Source organism: Salmo salar, chromosome ssa01 (genome assembly GCF_905237065.1).
Source record: "Salmo salar chromosome ssa01, Ssal_v3.1, whole genome shotgun sequence".
Classification (NCBI taxonomy): Eukaryota; Metazoa; Chordata; class Actinopteri; order Salmoniformes; family Salmonidae; genus Salmo; species Salmo salar.
Window position 1 is genome coordinate 21,896,847 of NC_059442.1, and position 26,885 is coordinate 21,923,731.

General features: G+C 45.1%; 1 protein-coding gene across 4 annotated transcripts in view; it reads right to left on the minus strand.

The window, feature by feature from the left end:
- Positions 1-21,403: 21,403 nt before the first annotated feature.
- The window catches only part of LOC106575636 (SR-related and CTD-associated factor 8), a 72,948-nt gene continuing 67,466 nt past the window's right edge, over positions 21,404-26,885 (minus strand). For all 4 annotated transcript variants that reach the window (XM_014152346.2, XM_014152283.2, XM_045715002.1 and 1 more), the window contains 3 exons: positions 25,576-25,632; positions 25,211-25,423; positions 21,404-25,049 (listed from right to left, as the gene is read on the minus strand). In XM_014152346.2, coding sequence (XP_014007821.2) covers positions 22,963-25,049; positions 25,211-25,423; positions 25,576-25,632 — 2,357 coding nt within the window. In that variant the 3' untranslated portion in view covers positions 21,404-22,962. The remainder of the gene's footprint in view (positions 25,050-25,210; positions 25,424-25,575; positions 25,633-26,885) is intronic.

The window sequence follows — 26,885 nt, forward strand, 5'->3', positions numbered from 1 at the left end:
CCTTACCACCTGGGGTGGCCCGTCAGGAAGTCTAGGATCCAGTTGCAGAGGGAGGTGTTTAGTCCCAGGGTCCTTAGCTTAGTGATGAGCTTCATGGGCACTATGCTGTTGAACGCTGAGCTGTAGTCAATGAACAGCATTCTCACATAGGTGTTCCTTTTGTCCAGGTGGGAAAGGGCAGTGTGGAGTTTGATTGCATCATCTGTGGATCTGTTGGGGCGGTATGTGAATTGGAGTGGGTCTACAGTATCCAGGAGGATGCTGTTGATGTGAGCCATGACCAGCCTTTCAAAGCACTTCATGGCAAACGACTTGAGTGCCATGAAGTTGGTCCGCACATGCTTGGAGTACACATCCTGGTAATCCATCTGGCCCCGTGGCTTTGTGAATGTTGACCTGGTTAAAGGTCTTGCTCACATCGGCTACCGAGAGCGTTATCACACAGTCATCCAGAACAGCTGGTGCTCTCATGCATGCTTCAGTGTTGCTTGCTTCGAGGCGAGCTTATAAAGGCATTTAGTAGGCTCGCGTCACTTGGCAGATCGCGTCTGGGTTTCCCTTTGTAGTCCGTAATAGTTTTCAAGCCCTGCCACATCCGATGAGCATCAGAGCCGGTGTAGTAGGATTCAATCTTAATCCTGTATTGACGCTTTGCTTGTTCGATGATTCGTCTGAGGGCATATCGGGATTTCTTATAAGCGTCCAGATTAGTGTCCCAGTCCTTGAAAGCGGCAGCTGTAGCATTTAGCTCAATGCAGATGTTTCCTGTAATCCATGGCTTCTGGTTGGAATACAGTGCCTTGCAAAAGTATTCATCCCCCTTGGTGTTTTTTCTATTTTGTTGCATTACAACCTGTAATTTAAATAGATTTTTATTTGGATTTCATGTAATGGACATACACAAAATAGTCCAAATTGGTGAAGTGAAATGAAAAAAATTACTTGCTTAATTGTTTTTAATTTTTGTATGAATGAAACGGAAAAGTGGTGCGTGTATATGTATTCACCCTCTTTGCTATGAAGTCCCTAAATAAGATCTGGTGCAACCAATTACCTTCAGAAGTCGCATAATTAGTTAAATAATGTCCACCTGTGTGCATTCTAACTGTCACATGATCTCAGTATATATACAGCTGTTCTGAAAGGCCCCAAAATCTGCAACACCACTAAGCAAGGGGCACCACCAAGCTATCGGCACCATGAAGACCAAGGAGCTCTCCAAACAGGTCAGGGACAAAGTTGTGGAGAAGTACAGATCAGGGTTGGGTTATAAAAAATATCTGAAACTTTGAACATCCCACGGAGCACCATTAAATCCATTATAAAAATTTTTAAAGAATATGGCACCAAAACTCACAGACCTGGCAATGAGGGCATTAATCAAAGAGGCAACCAAGAGACCAATGATAAGCCTGAAGGAGCTGCAAAGCTCCACAGCGGAGATTGGAGTATCTGTACATAGGATCACTTTAAGCCGTACACTCCACAGAGCTGGGCTTCACGGAGGAGTGGCAAGACAAAAGCCATTGCTTAAAGAAAAAAACAAGCAAACACATTTAGTGTTTGCCAAAAGGCATGTGGGAGACTCCCCAAACATATGGAAGAAGGTACTTTACCTCAGGCGAGCAATACCTCGAGACTTCTTTAATATTAGACATCGCACACCAGCTGTTATTGACAAAAAGACACACACCCCCAGCCCTTGTTTTACCAGACGTAGCTTCTCTGTTCTGCCGGTGCATGGAAAATCCCGCCAGCTCTATATTATCCGTGTCGTCGTTCAGCCACGACTCGGTGAAACATAAGATATTACAGTTCTTAATGTCCCGTTGGTAGGATAATCGTAATCGTAGGTCATCAATTTTATTTTCCAATGATTGCATGTTAGCAAGTAGGACGGAAGGCAGTGGGAGTTTACTTGCTCGCCTACAGATTCTCAGAAGGCAGCCCGATCGCCGTCCTCTTTTCCTCCAACTTTTCTTCACGCAAATTACGGGGATTTGGGCCCGTTCCCGGGAGAGCGGTATATCCTTCTCGTCAGACTCGTTAAAGGAAAATATTTCTTCCAGTTCGTGGTGAGTAATCGCTGTTCTGATGTCCAGAAGTTATTTTCGGTCATAAGAGACGGTAGCAGTAACATTATGTACAAAATAAGTTAAAAAATAAGTTACAAACAACGCAAAAAAAATCTAACAAAATAGCACAATTGGTTAGGAGCATGTAAAACATCCGCCATCCTCTTCAGAGCCATCTTTTCATGAATGTCATCCCTCTATGTCTGACTGGCATACAAGGTAATATGCAAATAGCTGATATTTACATGTTGACTGATATGTCCTCTATCTCACATTAGGGGGATAGGGTTACCTACTGAGATACCATTTACATTTTTACATTTTAGTCATTTAGCAGACACTCTTATCCAGAGCGACTTACAGTAGTGAATGCATACATTTCATACATTTTTTTTTCTCCGTACTGGTCCCCCGTGGGAATCAAACCCACAACCCTGGCATTGCAAACACCATGCTCTACCAACTGAGCTACACGGGACCACAAACTGATAGAGAAGGCTTCCAGCAACAGTGCATGTGCGTGTACGTGTGGTTGTGGTTTAAATTGTGGTGACTGAAATATTGACACTGTACCGACAAACACTTGTATTAGTGTTCAGGCTGTGATAGCAGACATTACCATGTGAACTCTAGATAAGAAACCTCCCCATTCTGCAAACATCCAGGAGACTGATCTGCAAACAGAGCCCGTCCCTGAGATTGTATGCTGGCTGCCTGCTTCAGCCCTAAGCAAAATATATATTTTTAATTGAACTTCCATTTCCCAAGAGTAGCTGAATACCTTTAGCACACTCAGACAATATCAAAATGCTGCTCACCTCACTCACTATGTACACTATACTGCCCATTTGGAAAGTATTTAGACCCCTTCACTTTTTCTCATCAATCTACACACAATACCCCATAATCGCAAAGCAAAAAAAAAGAGAACAGAAATACCTTATTTACATAAGACTCGAATAAGACTCGCTATGAGACTCGAAATTGAGCTCAAGTGCATCCTGTTTCCACTGATCATCCTTGAGATGTTTCTACAACTTGATTTGAGTCCACCTGTGGTAAATTCAAATGATTGGACATGATTTGGAAAGGTACAATTTGTCTATATAAGATCCCACAGTTGACGGAACATGTCAGAGCAAAAACCAAGCCATGAGGTCGAAGGAATTGTCCGTAGAGCTCCGAGACAGGATTGTGTTGAGGCACAGATCTGGGGAACGGTACCAAAAAATGTCTGCAGCATTGGAGTTCCCCAAGAACACAGTGGCCTCCATCATTCTTAAATGGAATAAGTTTGGAACTACTAAGACTCTTCCTAGAGCTGGCCTCCTGGCCAAACTGAGCAATCGGGGGAGGTAGGGAGGTGACCAAGAACCCGATGGTCACTCTGACAGAGCTCCAGAGTTCCTCTGTGGAGATGGGAGAACCTTCCAGAAGGACAACCATCTTTGCAGTACTCCACCAATCAGGCCTTTATGGTAGAGTGGTCAGCAGCAAGCCACTCCTCAGTAAAAGGCATTTGACTGCCCGCTTGGTTAGCCAAAAGGCACCTAATGGACTCTCAGACCATGAGAAACAAAATGAAACCAAGAATGAAAACTTGGCTTGAATGCCAAGCGTCACGTCTGGAGGAAACTTGGCACCATCCATACAGTGAAGAATGGTGGTTGCAGCATCATGCTGTGGGGATGTTTTTCAGCGGCAGGGACTGGGAGACTAGTCAGGATCGAGGGAAAGATGAACGGAGCAAAGTATAGAGAGATCCTCAGGACCTCAGGCTGGGATGAAGGCTAAACTCCCAACAGGACAACGACCCTAAGCACACAGCCAAGACAACGCATGAGTGGCTTTGGGACAAGTCTCAATGTCCTTGAGTGGCCCAGCCAGAGCCCGGACTTGAACCCGATCTAACATCTTTGGAGAGACCTGAAAATAGCGATGCAGCGACGCTCCCCATCCAACCTGACAGAAGGTGAAATGATCTTCAGAGAAGAATGGGAGAAACTCCCCAAATACAGGTGTGCCAAGGTTGTAGCATCATACCCAAGACGACTCGAGGCTGTAATCGCTGTCAAAGGTGCTTCAACAAAGTACTGAGTAAAGGGTCTGAATACTTATGTAAATGTGATATTTTATATTTAATACATTTGCCAACATTTCTAAAAACCTGTTTTTTCTTTGTCATTATGGGATATTGTGTGTAGGTTGATGAGGGGAAAAAACGATTTAATCCAATTTAGAATAAGGCTGTAACGTAACAAAATATGCAAAAAGTCAAGTGGGTCTGAATACTTTCCGAATGCACTGTATATATAAAAGTATGTGGACCCCTTAAAATCAGTGGATTCGTCCATTTCAGCCACACCCGTTACTGACAGGTGTATACGTTACTGACAAGCACACAGACATGCAATCTCCATAGACAAACATTGGCAGTGGAATGGCCTTTTTATTTATTTTTACTTAACCTTTATTTAACTAGGCAAGTCAGATTAAGAACACATTCTTATTTTCAATGACGGCCTAGTAACTATCTGTTACGCGAGGGCAGCATGAAGCCAGGGTAAATTGCTAGCTAGCTTAAACTTATCTTATAAAAAACTAGCAATCTGAACATAATCACTAGTTAACTACACATGGTTGATGATATTACTAGTTTATCTAACGTGTCCAGCGTTGCATATAATCGATGCGGTGCCTGTTAATTTCTCATCGAATCACAGCCTACTTCGACAAACGGGTGATGATTTAACAAGCGCATTTGTCGTTGCATCAATGTACCTAACCATAAACATCAATGCCTTTCTTTAAAATCAATACACAAGTATATATTTTTAAACCTGCATATTTAGTTAATATTGCCTGCTAACAGGAATTTGTGTCACTTCTCTTGCGTTCCGTGCAAGCAGTCAGGGTATATACAGCAGTTTGGGCCGCCTGGCTCATTGCGAACTGTGTGAAGTCCATTTATTCCTAACAAAGGCTGTAATTAATTTGCCAGAATTGTACATAATTATGACATAACATTGAAGGTTGTGCAATGTAACAGGAATATTTAGACTTATGGATGCCACCCGTTAGATAAAATACGTAACGGTTCCGTATTTCACTGAAATAATAAACGTTTCATTTTCGAAATGATAGTTTATGTTATAATTAAGTCTATGATTTGATATTTGATAAAGCAGTCTGACTGAGTGATGGTAGGCAGCAGCAGGCTCGTAAGCATTCCTTCAAACAGCACCTTTGTGGGTTTTGCCAGCAGCTCTTCGCAATTCTTCAAGCATTGCGCTGTTTATGACTTCAAGCCTATCAACCCCCGAGATTAGGCTGGTGTAACCCATGTGAAATGGCTAGCTAGTTAGCGGGTGCGCGCTAATAGCGTTTCAAACGTCACTCGCTCTGAGACTTGGGAGTGGTTGTTCCCCTTGCTCTGCATGGGTAACGCTGCTTTGAGGGTGGCTGTTGTCGATGTGTTCCTGGTTCGAGCCCAGGTAGGAGCGAGGAGAGGGACGGAAGCTATACTGTTACACTGGCAATACTAAAGTGCCTATAAGAACATCCAATAGTCAAAGGTATATGAAATACAAATGGTATAGAGAGAAATAGTCGTATAATTCCTATAATAACTACAACCTAAAACTTCTTACCTGGGAATATTGAAGACTCATGTTAAAAGGAACCACCAGCTTTCATATGTTCTCATGTTCTGAGCAAGGAACTTAAACGTTAGCTTTTTTACATGGCACATATTGCACTTTTACTTTCTTCTCCAACACTTTGTTTTTGCATTATTTAAACCAAATTGAACATGTTTCATTATTTATTTGAGTCTAAATTTATTTTATTGATGTATTATATTAAGTTAAAATAAGTGTTCATTCAGTATTGTTGTAATTGTCACTATTACAAATAAATAAATACAAATAAAAAATTGGCCGATTAATCGGTATCGGCTTTTTTGGCCCTCCAATAATCGGTATCGGCGTTGAAAAATCATAATTGGTCGACCTCTAGTGTAAAGCTCGCCGCCATTGGACTCGGTACCAGTGGAAACATGTTCTCTAGAGTGATGAATCACGCTTCACCATCTGGCAGTCCGATGGACGAATCTGGGTTTAGCAGATGCCAGGAGAATGCTACCTGCCACAACGGACAGTGCCAACTGTGAAGTTTGGTGGAGGAATAATGGTCTGGGGCTGTTTTTCATGGTTTGGGCAAGGCCCCTTAGTTCCAGTGAAGGGAAATCTTAATGCTACAGCATATAATTACATTTTAGACAATTCTATACTTCCAACTTTGTGATAACAGTTTGGGGAAGGCCCTTTTCTGGTTCAGCATGACAATGCCCCTGTGCAGAAAGTAAGGTCCATACAGAAATGGTTTGTCGAGATCGGTGTGGAAGAACTTGCACAGACCCCTGACTTCAACCCCATCAAACACCTTTGTCCAACATCAGTGCCTGACCTCACTAATGCTCTTGTGGCTGAATGGAAGCAAGTCCCCGCAGCAATGTTCCAACATCTATTGGAAAGCCTTCCCAGAAGAGTAGAGGATGTTATAGCAGCAAAGGGGGGACCAACTCCATATTGATGCTCATGATTTTGGAATGAGATATTCGACGAGCAGGTATCCAGTCCACATACTAATGGTCATGTAGTGTACTTCTGAATGTAAGATTCAAGGCTTCTCTTTAAAAGTAGTGTTCTCCTTGGTAACTAGATTCTATACCCATTGCAAAAGATCAATGTTCTCAACCCACTGAACTCAAAAATCTCACTCCTTTGTCTGTTAATTTGTCAGCCCAGATATTGCAGTACCTTTGACTGGTCTTGAACTCTGAGTGAGGTGAGGTGCAGACAGCTCTGTTGGCTATGAAGATGGGAGCTAGCCAGCCTGTTGTGTGTGATAAGACCCTGACCAAGTCCTCCTGAAGGCAGCTGAGTTATACAGAGTCCCATAGAGGGAATAATTGCTATGCCAGCCTTGGAGCTCAGATAGGGATTCCACCGACCGACCGACAGCACGCACCTCAGTGGACTCATCTACTCTCTCGCCCTCCCTCTCTCTCTGATTTACTGCCCTGTGCCACTGAGGCAGGATAGGAATGCAGTGAGCAGCCACAGAGATACAGGCTGATTTAAGTAAGGACTGCCTGGGTGTCTAATCAATGACTTTTATTCATTAAGAATGTAGCAGTCCAAAATCAGCATTTAAGACAAGTACCAGACTTGTGTCTTGCTTTCCTTTTCCCCCATTATCTTTTCCTAACTGATCTTAAAAGATAGAGAATATGCATCAGAGATCCATAGTAAATATGTTCTAACAATTTCCATGCCTTGCAGTACCATATTTCAAAGCAGGTTTTGTGTAGAGAACTCTGTGTCCTACAGTATGGAGACTATTAAACTGTGACAAGCTGTGTAAGAGGTGAGCACTGCAAATTTTCAGCTTTGTCTGTCTGTTGCACACAAGTCACGACTGAAGAACAAGGCCACATACCGACAGATCTGTGACTGCAGTAGCTCCACATTGACCCCTAATGGACAACTAGTGCACCTACACTGTCTTCAAAACTACAGAAACTGGGTTCTCGATCCAGGGTCCACATACTGCAAGCACATACTCCTGTTCTACATCGTGGAGTTCCACCCCATAGGGGAGTTCTGCTCCTAGTGGTTTACCCCGCTGCCTAGGCAGCGAATAGCCTGAGAGAAAATTATGCACACACCTGCAGCCAATAGGAGTACAGGTGTCCCTATATAAGGGGACGCTTCCCCTCAATCAGCCTCCCATTATCTTCAGCGACAGGACTGGACTGAAGAAGCCTAGAAGAGAAGAGATCTCATGACGAACCCGTCGTCGATATCCTGTTGTTGACGTCGTCCTTCAATGAGCATACCTTTTCCACCCCCAAAAGCTCTTTTAAGAGCTCAGTGTCGCTGCTCCACTATGGCGGCTTTGGACCCGTACGAACTATGTTTTGTGTGCTTAGGTTCAAAGCACGCTAGGGGCGGCCTCACAGATCCTCCGGAATGCCCTAGCTGTTCACTCCTTTCTTTAAAGGAGAGGAAACAGCGATGGGCATTTTTCAGTGAGGATTTCCCTCTAGAGGACGCGATGTCTATGATAGCCTCAGACTCTGAGGCGTCATATGATGACGGCGCCTCTAGAGAGGATGAGGATGTTGGGAAGTGGGACATGACGTGCTGAACGACAGTAGCCTATATAAATCGCCAAGGGGGAGTCAGGTCTGCTGCACTCCACTGGTTGGCGGAGGAATTGTGGCTGTGGGCTCACGAGCACCTTTGCTCGTTGACAGCAGCACACATTCCAGGCTGTCAGAATATCGGAGCAGACCTCATGTCTCGAGGGGGTCCCCGAGACGACGAGTGGCGACTGCACCCCAAGGTTGTTCTCCAAATATGGGAACGGTTCGGGAGAGCCGAGGTGGACCTGTTCACGTCATGTGTGAATGCGCCATGTCCCCTATGGTTTTCTCTACGAGCCCAGGACGAACCGCCTCTAGGGATAGACGCTTTTGCGCACCAGTGGCCAGAGGTTCTCCTGTATGCATTTCCACTGCTGTCCTGCATTCTCCCACTGCTATCCCGTGTGAGAACAGGAGGGCTGTCAATCAGCCACTGAAGGTCTGGTTCCTGAGAGGGACAGGTTAGAGCGCCGTGGGTTATCTGATTCGGTAATCAGAACCATACAGGGCTCACGTGCCAGTTCCACATACAGGACTTATGCCAGTAGACGGAACATGTTTTCACAATGATGCGTCACAGAGAACGTGGACCCCGTGTGCTGTCAGGTTGAGAGTGTGCTCTCTTTCCTACAGTTCATGTTTGACAAGCAGCGCTCACCCGCCACCATTAAGGTGTTTGCGGCAGCAATTTCAGCTTGTCATGAGCGGTTTGGCAGAGACACTGTTTTCAGTCACCCTTTAGTGAAACGGTTTCTATTGGGGATGCGGCGGCATAGGCCAGTGGCTAGAGCCACGCTACCACAGTGGGATTTAACGTTGGCACTCGAGGCGCTCTGTGAGACGCCGTTCGAACCATTGAATCAAATTCCCCTCAAGATGTTATCTCTGAAGACGGCACTGTTGCTTGCCTTGACTACAGCCAAGCGTGTCAGTGATTTGTGTGCTCTTTCGACGAGACCCGACTGCCTTGCCATAAATGGCGACTTGAGCAGAGCGGTGTTACGTCCTAACCCGGCATTTACGCAAAGGTTATTAAGAGCTCATACAGGTCACAGACTGTTGAGCTATGGGCTTTCTCCCCCCCTCCTCATGAGGAGTGGAGAGAGGAGAGACTTCATCGCCTGTGCCCGGTGCGCGCCTTGGCGTGCTATGTGCAGCGCACGGCGATGATTAGGTCATCACCTCAGTTGTTTGTGTGTCACGGTGCTAACGCACAGGGTAGACCACTTTCAAAACAGCGGCTGTCTCATTGGCTTTGCGAAGGCATTGAGACGGCTTATGAGACGGCAGGCCGACCAATGCCTCATGGCGTAAGAGCCCACTCCACTCGTGGAGTAGCGGCGTCTACGGCACTTTTCAGAGGAATTGGGGTAGAGGATATTTGTGCAGCGTCGTCGTCACCGTCTCCTTTTATCCGATTCTACCTGTTGGACATGTCGTCTAACTCTCTAGCTCGTTCTGTACTCAGCGTAGTTGAGGGCAGAACTTGAGTTAAGAAAGGTTGCAGGACTAATGGGCTGTGTTGCCATTAGGTCCGCTCCTTTTTGACAGAAGAGAGAGAGACACGTGTAACATGACCTTTGTTTGACTGTCAATACAACAGGGAATGTCTAGACTGCCACCAGTGTGTCATTGTGCTGGGAAATAGTACTGTAACCTAGTGTTACTTGACTAGTAGACCGGTCACTAAAGTTGAGGGAATATTGAGGCATCATCTATCTGCTGAGGCAGAATAGTTGGCCTAAATTCTATCGTCTGCCCACGAATCATTGGCTCTGCCTATGGATTGAGTGTGGCGGGTTACACTGAGAAAGCAGTGAGCACGTCTTCTAAACTGGTTCAGCCTGTACTCAGCCTTGCTGACGTGAAGGCTAGAATTAAGGCGGGAAAACACAGGATTAATGAACAGAGTTTCCATTAGGTCCGTTTTTTCCTTTATTAGAAGGACTGCAGGACATGACTCCTGGCTGAATGGCACAGTTGAGTCGTGTTATACCTTGCCCACCAGTCTATGACTGTGTTGGGCAGAGGGATTAGGGATATAGTTCTGTAATTGATATTACAGTACTATTAGACCAATCTGAATATCAATAAAGTTGAGTTCATCTATCTATGGTAGAGTTAGTATGACTCATATTCTATGATCTGCTCACTAGTCATTGGCTTTGCCTTTAGACTGAGTGAGCGGATCAGATCCAAGACACAGTACATTGTAACTTAGTGTGGTTCACTGTAAGTTACAGTACCGTGGGATTTGGTCGCAGCCATTGCTGAGCTGACCTTTTCTTAAGTGGAAAGTGTTTGGCTCGGCAGGGAGTACATTTTGGGAGCGTTTCGCTCCGCCTTAAACCACTAGGAGCAGAGCTCCCCTACGGGGCGGAGCTCCACGATGTAGAACGATAGTTACTGGAGCGTAACTCCAGTTCTATGAGTGGAGCGGAGCCCCATAGGGCTCAAGGCAATGCCGACCCCCAGTCTCGCTGAAGATCATTTTTCGGGAGGCTGATTGAGGGGAAGCTTCCCCTTATATAGGGACACCTGTACTCCTATTGGCTGCAGGTGTGTGCATCATTTTCTCTCAGGCTATTCGCTGCCTAGGCAGCGGGGTAAACCACTATGGGGCTCCGCTCCACTCATAGAACTGGAGTTACACTCCGGTAACTATCGTACTGTATCACATGCTCATTAGTACAAAGAAAACAGAAGAAATAAAATATTTGTAGATTTCTGGAACAGAGAGGGAAAGATATTTTACATTTTAGTCATTTAGCAGACGCTCTTATCCAGAGAGACTTACAGTAGTGAGTGCAAGCATTTTTCTTACTTTTTCGTATCGTTCCCCGTGGGAATTTAACCCCCAACCCTGGCGTTGCAAGCGCCATGCTCTACTGAGCCACACGGGACCAATTGTGAATAGATTGTGAAGAGGAGATAGGGTGATTCCATCTCATGCCATAGTATAAAAAAAATGTTCAAGACCAAACTACCTACTGTAGTCTGTGAACCAAAGTCTAATGAAGTTCCCCACAATAGGGAACTTCTCTGTCTCAACATTATGGCACAGACTGCCCCATCAGATAATCATTTCCATCTGTGTACCACTGCCAGCTAGGGAATGAATTTGTTCTGTTCCACTCCTATTAATTATCCCCTGCTGGGTACTCTAGACTAGCAGAGGTCAACATCTGCTATGCCTCTCTGGGACTGTGTGGAATGTGTGTGGCATGAACCTACTTGGCATACAGTGCCTTGCAAAAATATTCACCCCCCTTGGCGTTTTTCCTATTTTGTTGCATTACAGCCTGTAATTTAAATGGATCTATATATTTGGATATCATGTAATGGACATACACAAAATAGTCCAAATTGGTGATTCGAAAAAAATAAAAAGTGAAGCGTGCATATGTATTCACCCCCTTTGCTATGAAGCCCCTAAATAAGATCTGGTGCAACCAATTACCTTTAGAAGTCACATAATTAGTTAAATAAAGTCCACCTTTGTGCAATCTAAGTGTCACATGATCTGTCACATGACCTCAGTATATATACACCTGTTCTGAAAGGCACCAGAGTCTGCAACATCACTAAGCAAGCGGCACCACGAAGACCAAGGAGCTCTCCAAACAGGTCAGGGACAAAGTTGTGGAGAAGTACAGATCAGGGTTGGGTTATAAAAAATATCTGAAACTTTAAACATCCCACGGAGGGCCGTTAAATCCATTATTAAAAAATGGAAAGGATATGGCACCACAACAAACCTGCCAAGAGAGGGCCGCCTACCAAAACTCACAGACATGGCAATGAGGGCATTAATCAGAGGGGCAACAAAGAGACCAAAGATAACCCTGAAGGAGCTGCAAAGCTCCACAGCGGAGATTGGAGTATCTGTCCATAGGACCACTTCCAGCCGTACACTCCACAGAGCTGGGCTTCACGGAAGACTGGCAAGACAAAAGCCATTGCTTAAAGAAAAAAACAAGCAAACACATTTAGTGTTTGCCAAAAGGCATGTGGGAGACTCCCCAAACATATGGAAGATGATACTCTGGTCAGATGAGACTAAAATTGGGCTTTTTGGCCATCAAGGAAAACGCAATGTCTGGCGCAAACCCAACACCTCATCACCCCGAGAATACCATCCCCACAGTGAAGCATGGTGGTAGCAGCATCATGCTGTGGGGATATTTTTCATCGGCAGGAACTGGGAAACTGGTCAGAATAGAAGGAATGATGGATGGCGCTAAATACAGGGAAATTCTTGAGGGAAACCTGTTTGTCTTCTGGAGATTTGAGACTGGGACGGAGGCTCACCTTCCAGCAGGACAATGACCCTAAGCATACTGCTAATGCAACACTCAAGTGGTTTAAGGGGAAACATTTAAATGTCTTGGAATGGGCTAGTCAAAGCCCAGACCTCAATCCAATTGAGAATCTGTGGTATGACTTAAAGATTGCTTTACACCAGCGGAACCCATCCAACTTGAAGGAGCTGGGGCAGTTTAGCTTTGAAGAATGGGCAAGAATCCCAGTGGCTAGATGTGCCAAGCTTATAGAGACATACCCCATAAAGACTTGCAGCTGTAATTTGGGGGGGTGAATAGTTACGCATGCTCAAGTTCTGTTTTTCTGTCTTATTTCTTGTTTGTTTCACCCAAAAATATTTTGCATCCTCAAAGTGGTAGGCATGTTGTGTAAATCAAATGATACAACCCCCCCAAAAATCTATTTTAATTCCAGGTTGTAAGGCAACAAAATAGGAAAAATGACAAGGGGGGTGAATACTTTCGCAAGCCACTGTAGACCCTAACATCCTGGCTGATTGGCACTGGGACATCATAGGATTCCAGTAAAATGAGTTAGTCTATGGCTCTGGCCTTGGCAGAAACACGCTCCAACATATTGTAGGGCTGGTAATCAATGACTAGGACTGTCTAAGGCTTAAGCTAGCATGGAACCGTGTAACCACGCTCACACCTTCCCACGCTACATTCTTATTTACAGACACCATGCTGATAGAGTGCTTGATCACATGGTAAAAGGCTTGGGTTATGCTCTAATAAGAATCAGTACATCATTATCACCTTAGCCTGTGTTAATTATACTAAAGAAGAATATAACAAAACATCTTAGTTCACTATGTTTGAGATGACCTTCAAGGGCTGTGTTTTGTTAGGCCATCTGTGAATACCAGTGATTCCAGAGGCACACTGAAACAGAATTCCATTAGCAGGGCTGCCCTTTTTCCACCAGACTACCATAATAACTGTTAATACTGTTAGAGCGTGAGTTCCCATGGATGTTAGGCTTTTATTGCAGTGTGAGGGAGGGCTGGCTGGCTCTGTGTGTGTGTGTGTGTATTACTGAGTGTATGTACTGCAGCCTTCTCTCCTCCACCTGAGGCCAGTCTCCTGCTGGGAGGTAAGAACTGAGCTGACCTGCCTGCCTGGAGAGATACACTAGGTGGGAGGAAGGATGCAGGCGAGGATCAGACTGTATTCTTATGAATCATCTCTATGAATCTGTACAGATTTAATCTTTGCACTCAGGTGCAAGATTCTTGAATGTGTTGACAAGCCCAGGTAATGATTCCATCATTCATCTGTATTGACTGACTCAGTCTGTTTGAGGTAGAAAAACTACTGTAGTGGGTTGCGATGCAGGATGCTGCATCGAGCTACACTGAGTTGCTCAATGCAGCTGTGTCGCAATTTCACTAGACCTTTATCTCAGCAATAACTAGCCCCAGGAATCTATGGGACACTTTTGAGGTATGTGATTAGCAATACAAGCTAACTGTCGTTGATAAATTATGTTGTTTCCTGTCGTTAAACAGGCCAAAATGCATAGGGGGAGGAGCTGTGCTGATTAAGCACTTACCCCAGCCTTTTCTGGCAGTGCAGTGGGGTGGAGGTGGCCAGAGTAACAAATAAAATACAATTTTATTTGTCACATGCGCCAAATAAAACTGGGGTGGACTTTACCATGAAATGCTTGCTTAGGAGCCCTTCCCAACGATGGAGAGTTTAAAAATAACAATACAAATTAAATAGTAACACGAGGAATAAAACAAAATCCACAATAATGGACCTATATACATGGAGTACCAATACCAGTTCAATGTGAAGAGGTTCAAGGTATTTGAGGTAGATATGTACATAAAGACAGGGTGACGTGACTAGGCAACATGATAGATAATAATAAGAGTAAAATGAAGAACAGAGTAGCAGCAGCAAACGATGAGTGTAAAAGTGTGTGTATGTGCGTGTAATGTGTATGTACAGTGCATTCGGAAAGTGTTCAGACCCCTTGACTTTCTCCACATTTTGTTACGTTACCGCCTTATTCTAAAATGATTTCAATCGTTTTTTCCCCCTTATCAATCTACACAAAATACCCCATAATGACCAAGCAGAAACAGGTTTTTAGAAATGTTAGCAAATTTATAAAAAATAAAAAAATGAAATATCACATTTACATAAGTATTCAGACCCTTTTCTCAGAACTTTGTTGAAGCACCTTTGGCAGCAATTACATTCTCGAGTCTTCTTGGGTATGATGCTACAAGCTTGGCACACCTGTATTTAGGGAGTTTCTCTCATTCTTCTCTCCAGATCCTCTCAAGCTCTGTCAGGTTGGATGGGGAGCGTCGCTATACAGCTATTTTCATGGCCCCTATAGAGATGTTAGATCGGGTTCAAGTCTGGGCTCTGGCTGGGCCACTCAAAGACATTCAGAGACTTGTCCCGAAGCCACACCTGCGTTGTCTTGGCTGTGAGCTTAGGGTCGTTGTCCTGTTGGAAGGTGAACCTTCGCCCCAGTCTGAGGTCCTGAGCGCTCTAGAGCAGATTTCTCTGAACTTTGCTCCGTTCATCTTTCCCTCGATCCTGACTAGTTTCCCAGTCCCTGCCGCGGAAAAACATCCCCACAGCATGATGCTGCCAGCACCATGCTTCACCGTAGGGATGGTACCAGGTTTCCTCCAGATGTGACTCTTGGCATTCAGGCCAAAGAGTTAAATCTTGGTTTCATCAGACCAGAGAATCTTGTTTCTCATGGTCTGAGAGTCCTTTAGGTGCCTTTTGGCAAACTCCAAGCGGGCTGTCATGTGCCTTTTACTGAGGAGTGGCTTCCATCTGACCACTACCATAAAGGCCTGATTGGTGGAGTACTGCAGAGATGGTTGTCCTTCAGGAAGGTTCTCCCATCTCCACAGAGGAACTCTGGAGCTCTGTCAGAGTGACCATCGGGTTCTTGGTCACCTCCCTGACCAAGGCCCTTTTCCCCCAATTGCTCAGTTTGGCCAGGAGGCCAGCTCTAGGAAGACTCTTGGTGGATCAAAACTCCTACCATTTAAGAATGATGGAGGCCACTGTGTTCTTGGGGACCTTCAATGCTGCAGACATTTTTTGGTACCCTTCCCCAGATCTGTGCCTTGACACAATCCTGTCTCGGAGCTCTACAACAATTCCTTTGACCTCATGGCTTGGTTTTTGCTCTGACATGCACTGTCAACTGTGGGACCTAATATAGACAGGTGTGTGCCTTTCCAAATCATGTCCAGTCAATTGAATATAAAAACCGGTTTTCGCTTTGTCATTATGGGGTATTGTGTGTAGATTGATGAGGAAAAACAATTATTTAATCAGTTTCAGAATAAGGCTGTAACGTAACAAAATGTGGAAAAAGTCAAGGGTTCTGAATACTTTCTGAATGTGAGTTTTGTGTGGGAGTGTCAATGTAGTGTGTGTGTAAACGAATATGTATATGGTGTGTATATATAACCTAGTGACTGTGCACAGGGTCAGTGCAGATAGATATACTATTAGCAGTCTTATGACTTGGGGGTAGAAGCTGTCTCGGAGCCTGTTGTTACAAGAGCGGACAGTCTATGGCTTGAGTGGCTGTTGTGTTTGGCAATTTTTCGGGCCTTCCTCTGATACCGCCTGATAAAGAGGTCCTGGATGGCAGGGCGCTCGGCCCCAGGGATGAACTGGGCTGTACATACCAAGCGGTGATACAGCCAGTCAAGATGCTCTCAATGGTGCAGGTGTACAACTTTTTGATGATCCGAGGACCCATGACAAATCTTTTCAGACTCTTAAGGGGGAAGTGGCCCTGCTGTCCCCTCTTCACGACTGTGCGGGTGTGTGTGGACCATGTTAAGTCCATAGTGATGAGGACACCAAGGAACTTGAAGCTCTCAACATGCTCTACTACAGCCCTGTCAATAAGGGTGTGCTCTCCCCTTTTTCTCCTTTAGTCCACTATCAGCTCCTTGGTCTTACTAACGTTAAGGGAGAGGTTGTTGTCCTGGCAGCACACTGCTAAGTCTGACCTCATCCCTGTAGGCTGTCTCATCGTCATCAGTGATCAGGCCTACCACTGTCGTGACGTCAGCAAACTTGGTGTTGGAGTCGTGCGTGGCCACGCAGTGGTGTGTAAACAGGGAGTACAAGAGGGGACTAAGCACACACCCCTGAGGGGCCCCCATGTTGAGGGTCAGTTTGGCAGAGGTGTTGTTGCCTACCCTCACCATCTGGGGCCGGCCCGTCAGGAAGTCCAGGATCCAGTTGCAGAGGGATGGGTTCAGTCCCAGGGTCCCTAGCTTTGTGATGAGCTTCGAAGGGGACCATGGTGTTGAACGCTGAGCTGTAGTCTATGAACAGCATTCTCACATAGCTATTTATCCTCTTGTCCATGTGGGAGAGGGCAGTGTGAAGTGCAATTGAGATTGCATCATCTGTGGATCTGTTGGGGCGGTATGCGAATTGGAGTGGGTCCAGGGTGTCTGGGAGGATGGTGTTGAAATGTGTCATGACCAGCCTTTCAAAGCATAATTACAGATGTGAGAGCTACAGGGTGATAGTCATTTAGGCAAGTTACCTTGAGCTCTTGGGAACAGGGACAATGGTGGTCAGCTTGAAACATGTTGGGATTACAGAGTGGAACAAGGAAAATGTCCGTGAAGATACTCGCCAGCTGTTCTGTGCATGCTTTGAGAATAAGCCCTGGTATTCCAGCCTTGTGATTGTTCACCTGTTTAAACGTTTTGCTTACACCTGCCACGATAAAGCGGGATCACACAGTCACCGGAAAAATGGGGCTTTCACGCAAGGCACCGTGTTATATTCTTTGAAGCAACCATAAAAGGCATTTAGCTCGTTTAGGAGTTCTGCGTCACGGCCTGGTTTCCTTTTGCAATCCGTTATCATCTGCCACATCTGCCACATACAACGAGCGTCGAAGCCGGTGTAATAGGATTCCTCCTTCCTCTTATATTGCCTTTTTTTCATGTTTGATATGTCAGGTTGTAGCAGGTTTTTATTGTATGTGTTCATGTCCCGTTCCCTGTAAGCAGTAGCTCTAGTCTTTAGCCCAGCATGGACATTGCCTGTAATCCAGGGTTTTTGGTTTGGATACGTTCTTGAGAATTCCTTCTCACTTGAAGCAGCACACCAGTTATTTATGAAAAAAAATTTGACTACCCCATTGCCACCATCCGATCCTACCGCTGCATGGAGAATCCACTGAGTACTATGTGCATAGCGTCATCATCCAGTCACATTTCAGAAAGACATAATATTGCAGCTTTTCAAGTCTCTCTGATAGGAGACTCTCGAAGAAGCTCATCCATCTTATTCTCGAGTGACTGGACATTTGCCAATAGAATGGAGGGGAGCGCCGTTCAGTTTGCTCTTCTCAATTTCACCAGGACTCCACCTCTTCACTTGCATCTACGCCTGCAGCATTTTGGTAGCCCAAGGAACTGACGAATAAGGTCCATATGAACAGTGGAACAGCTGAGTCGGAGTTGAAGTCGTATTTGAGGTCGAAATCGAGATTAGTAACTGTCGATCTGATGTCCAGAAGTGCTTGGCGGTCATATGTGATAATTTTATGAACTTTCACTAAATAGCAAAGTTGGGTTGGAACCAATGTTCCCTCTAAGTCGTCTGTGTTGTTCCCCGATACTGCAGCGCGCAGAAAATATAAGCCCATATAGGGAGATTGAACTTCACTCAACTATCTAGGGCAGTAGTCACCAACCGGTCGATTGCGATCGACTGGTCGATCTCCAAGGCATTCCTAGTCAATCACCAAACATTTCTGTAAAAAAAACAACGATAAAGCCTTGTGTTCTTTTTATTTATTTGTCTCGGGCTGTTGGCGGTAGGTGGACCCGATTCAGCTGCCCTGCGGGCCGGATAGGCAAACTGTTGCCATTTTGAACCACTTAAAGTGTCTGAAGGTACAAAGTCTGCCTTCCCAGCGGGCCTAGAGAGCAAATTAAGTGCACTATAGGTCTACCGCTGGCAAATCGGATGGCACAGATGACCGTGTCTGCAGTAACGTAGCAGGCATAAAAGTGAGATTTCAAAACGTTTAAAACCAAACGTTTTGTAAATAGGCCGTCATTGTAAATAAGAATTTGTTCTTAACTGACTTGCCTAGTTAAATAAAGGTTACATTTAAAAATATATATATAATTTAAAAAATGTCTAGACTTTTATTAGTGAGTTCATGTTTTAGTTCTTACTCAGCACTGTCAAAACTTTGTATTCAACACTTTTATAAGCCCTAAAATGCACGTTCTTCCTATTTCCACTCAGCGCTACAACAAGCACTGCAGCAGTAATGAACGAGTAGGAGTGTAAGTGTATTTATAGGCTTGCGTTTTTGTGATTATTAGCAGCTTGGGTGTTTTTTAAAATCAAGGAAAATTTCACTTTCTCTGTTCGTAGGAGTAATAACATGAATTTGTGCATGAGGCAGAAATAATGCAGTGCGACTTGAGTTTCGCCATCATCTGAAAGACGGTGTCCCTTTTTGGTCAGTGTCAGTGGAGGAAAGGGAGAGTGGAGGGATGTTGAGAGGCGGACCCTCAGTCTGCTGTGGTAGATCTCAGCTTGCATTTTGACTCAGTGATCTTGACTCAAAAAAAGGTTGGTGACCACTGTTCAAAAGATTTCCCTGTGAACACTATCAACGTTTCCCTTTACTGTGGCAATTGTGATCGAATCAACCCAATATTAGCCACTTTCAATGCAACATACCCGAAACAAAACTAACTATGCAAGAGATTTTTGTACTCTGTATCAGAGTAGGATTCTATTGCATTGACACGCACTACTCAGCCCGTACTCTACACAGACCGGTGCAGCATAAACTATCAGAGCTGCAGTAGGCCTACATGCAAATAGACCACTGCCATATATGGATCTGTGCCATTTACTTTGAACTGGACTGTGCTTACAGCATGAGCGCTCGTGAGTAGATGTGCTTGTTGTGAAATCAAAGCGAGAGCTGCATGCAGCCACGTGTGCACATTTTGTTAATATCCTTTGCAAGTTAGTGAGTTATTAGCCCAGTTATAGATCATTTGTAGTCAGCAATAGGGGAGTGATTGCTTCCTATAAGAGCACAAAATGTATACTAGACATCTTTGAAAAGCGAGTCAGGTAAAGAGCTTTTTTTTTTATTAAAGGGGCAGTGTTGTATTTTGAGACAGGCTTGAATACGCTAAGTAGCCAATAGAGGCTAGCATAATGTCTGATTATTTTTAATAATGGTATGGGAATAGTAATACATTTTACTTTGTAAAGTGGTTTCCTGCATCAAACACACACAAACACACACAAAAATTCTGTCACCCCCTTGACAAGTGGATAAACAGGTTAATGTCAAGCCCTGCATGTTTTTTTCTGAAGTGTCATGGAATGTAGGCCTACATTGAACACCACACATTGTCTGTTACTGTAGGCTGAATGGGGCGGCAGGTAGCCTAGTGGTTAGAGCATTGGATTAGTAACCGAAAGGTTGCAAGATCGAATCCCCGAGCTGACAAGGTAAAAATGAACAAGGCAGTTAACCCACTGTTCGTAGATTGTCATTGAAAATAAGAATTTGTTCTTAACTGACTTGCCTAGTTAAATAAAGGAGAAAAAAATATATAAATAAATTGATAGAACAGCTGTTGAAATGTTATGGGATGCATTTTCTCCATTGTTTTTGATGGTAGGCCACTCTGGTAGGCCTACATTATGATCAAATAGCCACAGTAGCCTACTTGGCCTCTGTTGAAACTGTAACTTAAAGCAGGTACAGCCTCAGTGTTCACAGTAAAGGCGCGCTAGAAGTTGCACAGAATTTTCACAAAGTGCCAGCACACCTGAAATTTGCTCAGTGCCTAAATAATTATAGGGAACATTGGTTGGAACTCTTCTTGGGTTGGAACCCCTTCTCCGTTGGCGTCATCATTATTATACCTCCCCCCATCCCTTGTAGTCTCTATCCCTCCCCGTCTTCCTTCTGCTCTGAGTGCATATGTCTACGGCCAATACCAGATAGCTGGTTTATGCGCATCTTCAGATCACTCTGACAGTAATCATTCTCTGCCATGTCAATATAAAACTTTCTGCATGATGTACTGTAGCTAGTGTGCAACAGTGTGAGTGATAGGTCAGTATTTCGTCTCACTGCTAAAACATGACAGTACTGAGACACCTTTATTGATGTAGGTGTGATGTAGACCAGGGCGGCCAAGTTTTGGATTTCTTTTTATTGTTGAACATAAAAGACTGTAAAAACACCAGCAAATCAGCTCCAAGTGATTTTCATTTTGGAAATATGTTCCAATGTATTCTCACACATAATATAGAGGTATATGTGATCGTATACAAATGTAAACAACGTTAGAAATTACAATGTTTTAGTCAAACATATCTGTTTGGGCTTCTTGCAGTCAATTTGCAGTCTACAAATGATTTGTAATTATGTTCCAGCCTCCCTGACCATCCATTCAAGAAGAAAAAAAAATCCCCTCGGCTGAATCTAGTTCATGATCCCTGATGTAAACAGTGTGGAATTTACCTTTGTATATTTCTGACAAGTTTCATACGATACAGAATAAAAGTCAAACTCTTGGTAATGTCTTTGATTGGGCCTTTTGAATTTCAAATGCCAGCCATGAAAACATGTGGAATGCTGTCTTCTGTGATCAAACTGTGCAGCCTGATCTATAGTCCAGAGGCCAAACCAGGGGGTGTAATGGTGTGTGGAACAAGGATCCTGGTCCCTAATCTACCCAGATTAGGATTTATGACAATAAGGGAAAAAATGCTGATTTACCTTCAACTTTATTCAACTTCACAACTCTTATAACATTTGCTTCTCTGAGAGAACTTCAGACTATTGAACCTGTCCTGGTAGTATAGTGTCGCAACAGAAATGCACTGAAGAAGTATGGATATCATAAGGTGAATGCACCAATTTGTAAGTCGCTCTGGATAAGAGCGTCTGCTAAATGACGTAAATGTAAATGTAAATGTAAGTATGAAATGAACAAGACAAAGGATAATAAATGGCTACAGGCCGGCATGCACACAACGATGGAGTAAACAGACTGGTTGGTTCCCCATATACATAGGCTAAATGGTGTATAGGCTGCTCAGCTATGATCACACAGACAAAGGAGATAATTGTCTGTGTTGTCAACTTGCTGGACAGACTGCTGTCTCTCTGGGGGTTGTACAGTCTCAGGGAAACCAAAGCAGCACGTTGAGCATAGTGTGGTGTATTTGGTGACATTATGCTGAACAATAATCAAATCAAGAAGGCACAATCCGATCCCAAAGTCACCCACCAAACAAAAGTATAGGGAAGTACAGAGTGCGCAGAAACTAACATAACAAATGAATCCATGGTCGCAAACAACAAACTAAAGAGCGGTTTAGGCACTTTAACATCCTGCCTGACTTAATGGGGTACGACAACATCAAGTCAATGGTCTAACTACTGTAGTGACACAGCTGTTTGTATGTGACACCACCGCAAAAAGCATATAGTCTGTGTGTAAAACATTATTCCACTGGTCCTGGGTCAGAAAATACAGTCCTAAAGCATTTGTTAACAAACAAAGCATGTTTATTTCAAACTAAAACAGAATGCACCCAACATCCACCATCCTTTAAAAAAAAAAATATATATATATATACATACATACATGTGTATATATATATATATATTTTTTTTATCTCTCTGGCTTACTTTGTCCTTTGAATCACTGCATTATGATGAACAAATCACAGACATTTCTTTTGGGGATAACACAGGTCATGTTTTTAATCTTTTAGGATGTTCCTTTTTAAAAGCAACTGTACGGTTCTTACTGTATGTAGGCTATATTCTGCTTATAGACCAGAAGCATATAGGACACCACAAAGGCATTCATTTAAAAGTTTGCTGCAGCATATTTTAAAAGAAGAGACAAAACAGGCCAGTGACTGCAGTTTTCAAGTATTCCCTCATCTGGATTCAATTCAGTGGAAACAGCCAGGATCCGTACACTCTTCCATAGGAAGGTCAAAGCTCTTTTTGTCATTTACAATTCAAACATTTTGGCAAGCAATTTTCATTAAAATTCACCAAGCTTTAAACCGTGGGGTGGCATTACAACTAAAAAAAAACAAAGAAATAAAATAATGAAAAACATAATCACCTACCATTTAATCAGCTAGCGAGCCATCTATTGAAGTACACCGTTATGTGAGAAATAAAATCGGTTGTTAGGTCATCAGACAATATTATGCAAATTACTACCCAGGGTCCCGTGGGTGGCTGACATGAGTACAGAGAAGAGACAACTTTACAAAATGATCTTTACCTACTGAGTGATGATTATGTCCCCTCAGTGTCAGTTTGCTCTACCACTGGCTGTTTCTCAGCTTCCTCCATCGGCTCACTCAGTCCATTGTCCTTAGGGGAGGAGGAAGAGGAGGAGGAGGCATGCTGTGGTGGTTGCTGCACGTCCAGGAGCTCCGGCAGGCATTGGGGTTCCTCAGAGCGGTGTGTGAGGAGTGGGGCAGGAGTGGGGGAGAGGGTAGGGGTGGGAGCCCGTTCAGGTGTGGGCTCAGCCACTACGTCAGTGTCCATCCTCAACCCCGTCCCATAGACCAACTGAGATGGAGGTTCCTCTATGGGTTCAGGCTCTTCCATGGGTTCTTCCTGGGGTTTCTCTGGCTTGTTGGCCCAAAGGGGATTCTCTGGCTCTTCCTGGGTGTCAGTGATCTCCTGGTGTGGCGATGGGGCCTGGGGTGGCGACTGTGCCGGTGGTGGGGACAGGGCCTGGGGGGGCGACTGTGCCGATGGTGGGGACAGGGCCTGTGGTGGGGACAGGGCCTGGGCCTGGGGAGGGGACGGCGATTGGGCCTGAGGGGAAACCAGGTTTTGGGGTGATGACTGGTTCTGAGGAGAGGATTGGGTCTGGGGTGAGGACTCAGACTTGGGGGTAGCATGGGTCTGGGTAGAGGACTGGGACTCTGTCTGGGGCTCAGGCCCGGGGAGGGCTTCATTCTTGGCTTGAGTTGGAGACTGGGATGGGGCTTGAAGGAACTTGGTTGGGGCTTGAGATGTTGACCGAGTTAGGAGGGTTGGAGTTTGAAGCAGACCCGGTTTAGTTAGGAGTCCAGGTTTAGGTTGAAGCCTGGACTGTAGTTGCAGCAGGGCCTGAGATTTGCCTTGGGTCAGGGAGAGTGTTGGGGTCAGGGTAGGAGTAGGAAGTAGGGGTTGTGGTAGAGGGAGAAGAGGTGTCCAGGCTCCACGCTTGTTACGGTCCCGCTCACGTTCTCTCTCCCGATCCTTCTCCCTCTCCTTTTCACGCTCTCTCTCCCGGTTGCATTCCTGCTCTCGTTCACGGTTGCCACGCTCACGGCCATGGTCCCTTTCTCTCTCCCGGTCCCGCTCTCTCTCCCTCTCCCGTTCTTTCTCGCGGCTATCTCTCTCACGGCGGTTGCCGTTCATCTCCTTCCTTAAGTCAAATTCCCTGTCGTCCCTCTCCCGTTGCTGCCTGTCCCAAGGGCGCCGGTGCTCATCCAAGTCCTGTGGCATGTCAGCATCAGCGAACGGTGCTGCAGCATTAGCTCCACCACGACTCCACGCCGGGCCCCCTCCAACACCCCTGCCACCAGGACCACAAGCACCTACTCCTCCTGCCCCAGCGCGGTGCTGGTTCTCAAAGCGGTTGGGAAAGTTCTGCCCCTGGTTGGAGCCAAGGCGCTCCTCCTGGAAGCCCTTGGAGACCCCCGCCGGTGAGCCTCGCATGTCACGCTCATCAAAGTCCCCTCTAGGTGGCCCCCAGCGACTCTGGGTCTGGGGGGTGAAGCCGGCGAGGGCCTGAAGCCGCCCTACCACACTGTCTCTAGCTGGCTCCCTCACTGGGGTCTGGAGCAGGGCAGGTCTGCCTCCTCCGCCCATACCCCCACCACCAGCACCCCCACCACCAGCTCCCCCACCATGTCCACCTCCACCCATGGACTCTCTGTGCTCCGGGGGAGGTGTCCTCAGCAGGCCCATGCTCTGCTTCTCCTGGGGCGGGGGGAAGCGGTAGTCTTGGTCCCTCCCCTGCTGGCTCTCGTCTGCCCGAGAGGAAGGCTGGTCCTCAGCCTTAGACATGTTTTCGTTTGGGGCGTTGGGACCCCGGTTGAAGGCCCCCTCGGCCCTGTTGAAGTGGTCCATCTGAGAGGCCGCTCTGGCGCGGGCCTGTGCATGGAGGGAGGCATCCAGGACGCTCTGTTGGGACAGTCCCTGCTGCATCATGAGGGGGAAGCGGGCCCCGGCTCCCTGGAGCATACTAGGCCGGAGGTCCAGCGGCATTAGCCCAGGCATCCTCTGGCCAGGCAGGCCCTGCTGGTGTAGGGGGTGGGTGAGGGAGGCTGAGGGGTGCATCCCCAGAAGACCCATACGACGACTCATTGCATTTTGCATACCTAGAGAGAAGAGGAACACAAAAAGTTATTTAACGGCAAAAAAACAGGTATCAGCAGCAAAGTGAGAAAGTGAGACATTTTTCAAAATATTTATAAATGGGTCATTAAGAACAGACAAAAGAATGGCAAAACTTTCACCTGAACCCTAGATTATAGTTTACCTTGCAGTACTAACTCTGCAGCAGCGTCCATGCCATCAGCAGATTGGCCCGTCTTGTCATTGGCTCCTTGCTGCGTCTGGACTCCAGGTTGAAGCGGGTTGAAGACCCCTTGTCCAGGGATGGCAGAGGGCATGAAGCTTCCTGGGACAGTGGCTCCGTACGGGGAGTCCTTCATGCTGTCCTGAGCCTGCGACATGGAGGGCTGCACCAGAGCTGCAGGAGAGGAACAGAACAAACCATCTGTCAGATTTTTCTATTTTAAATAAAGCATATCACATAACAATTTAATATTTTCTGGCAATATTTACTCAACAAGTAATGCAACATCATGGGTTCTATAGACAGTCAGGTCATGCTGTACTTACATGTAGGAGCTGAGCCCATGCCTGCTTGCTGAGGAACACCTGCTGCCTGCATGAAACCTACAGGAGGGAGATACCATTATCATTATCTGGATTATCTGAACAATAAATCACTATTTAGGCCATTCAAACTTCATTTACTGTTTTAACGGATGCCCTGCTTCACTTTTCTCCCCTTATTGAAATATGTATAATTTGGCCAATTTATGCAGTGCTTTGTTCATATAATGCACTGTCCACTTTCCCTTGAGGATTTCCCAAGTTGATGCGCGAGAATCAAAGACCAAACCGCCTCAGATCACTCGCTTGTCATGTTTGGGCCTTGGATTGGACAGTGGCACACACTGTGGAGATGTTTCATTTCTCTCGCATGCCAGCGTAGCGGAGGCCGGCGCAAATTCATAGTATTTATGTGTCCAGGATAAACGTGGTGGGGCATCCCTCGTTATAAACAGTAGGTTCAATTCATGGTTAACGCATCATTTTCTGACCTATTAGAAGCAATTAATACCTGAAACAACAACGTCACCATGGAACAAAACAACTGGCCAGCGATTAGAGCCCTGTGTCACGTAAACTCTTCCCAGTGTGAAATACTTCCCAATCGCTCCGATTGTGACATCATGTTGTAAAAATTCTCGGTATGAAAATGTTCCCAGTTCAATAATTGCATGTGCGTCTCTTTACGTGGATGGCTGAGCTCGTACGGATGTTTCTCTCACACTCTACCGTAGCACCCAAGTCTTTGCAATCGCCAAAAATCTCTCCTCACATCAACCAGTGGTGTAAAAAGTACTTAATTGTCATACTTAATTAAAAGTAAAGATACCTTAATAGAAAATAACTCAAGTCAAAGTGAAAGTCACCCAGTAAAATACTAGTTGAGTAAGTCTAAAAGTATTTGGTTTTAAATATACTTACCGTAATTTCCGGACTATTAAGCGCACCTGAATATAAGCCGCACCCACTGAATTAAAAAATATATATTATTTTGAACATAAATAAGCCGCACATGTCTATAAGCCGCAGGTGCCTACCGGTACATTGAAACAAATGAACTTTACACAGGCTTTAACGAAACACGGCTTGTAACAAAAATAAATAGGCTTTAACGAAACACGGCTTGTAACAAAAAATAAATAGGCTTTAACGAAACACGGCTTGTAACAAAAATAAATAGGCTTTAACGAAACACGGCTTGTAACAAAAATAAATAGGTTTAACGAAACACGGCTTTAACAAAAATAAATAGGCTTTAACGAAACACGGCTTGAACAAAAATAAATAGGCTTTAACGAAACACGGCTTGTAAC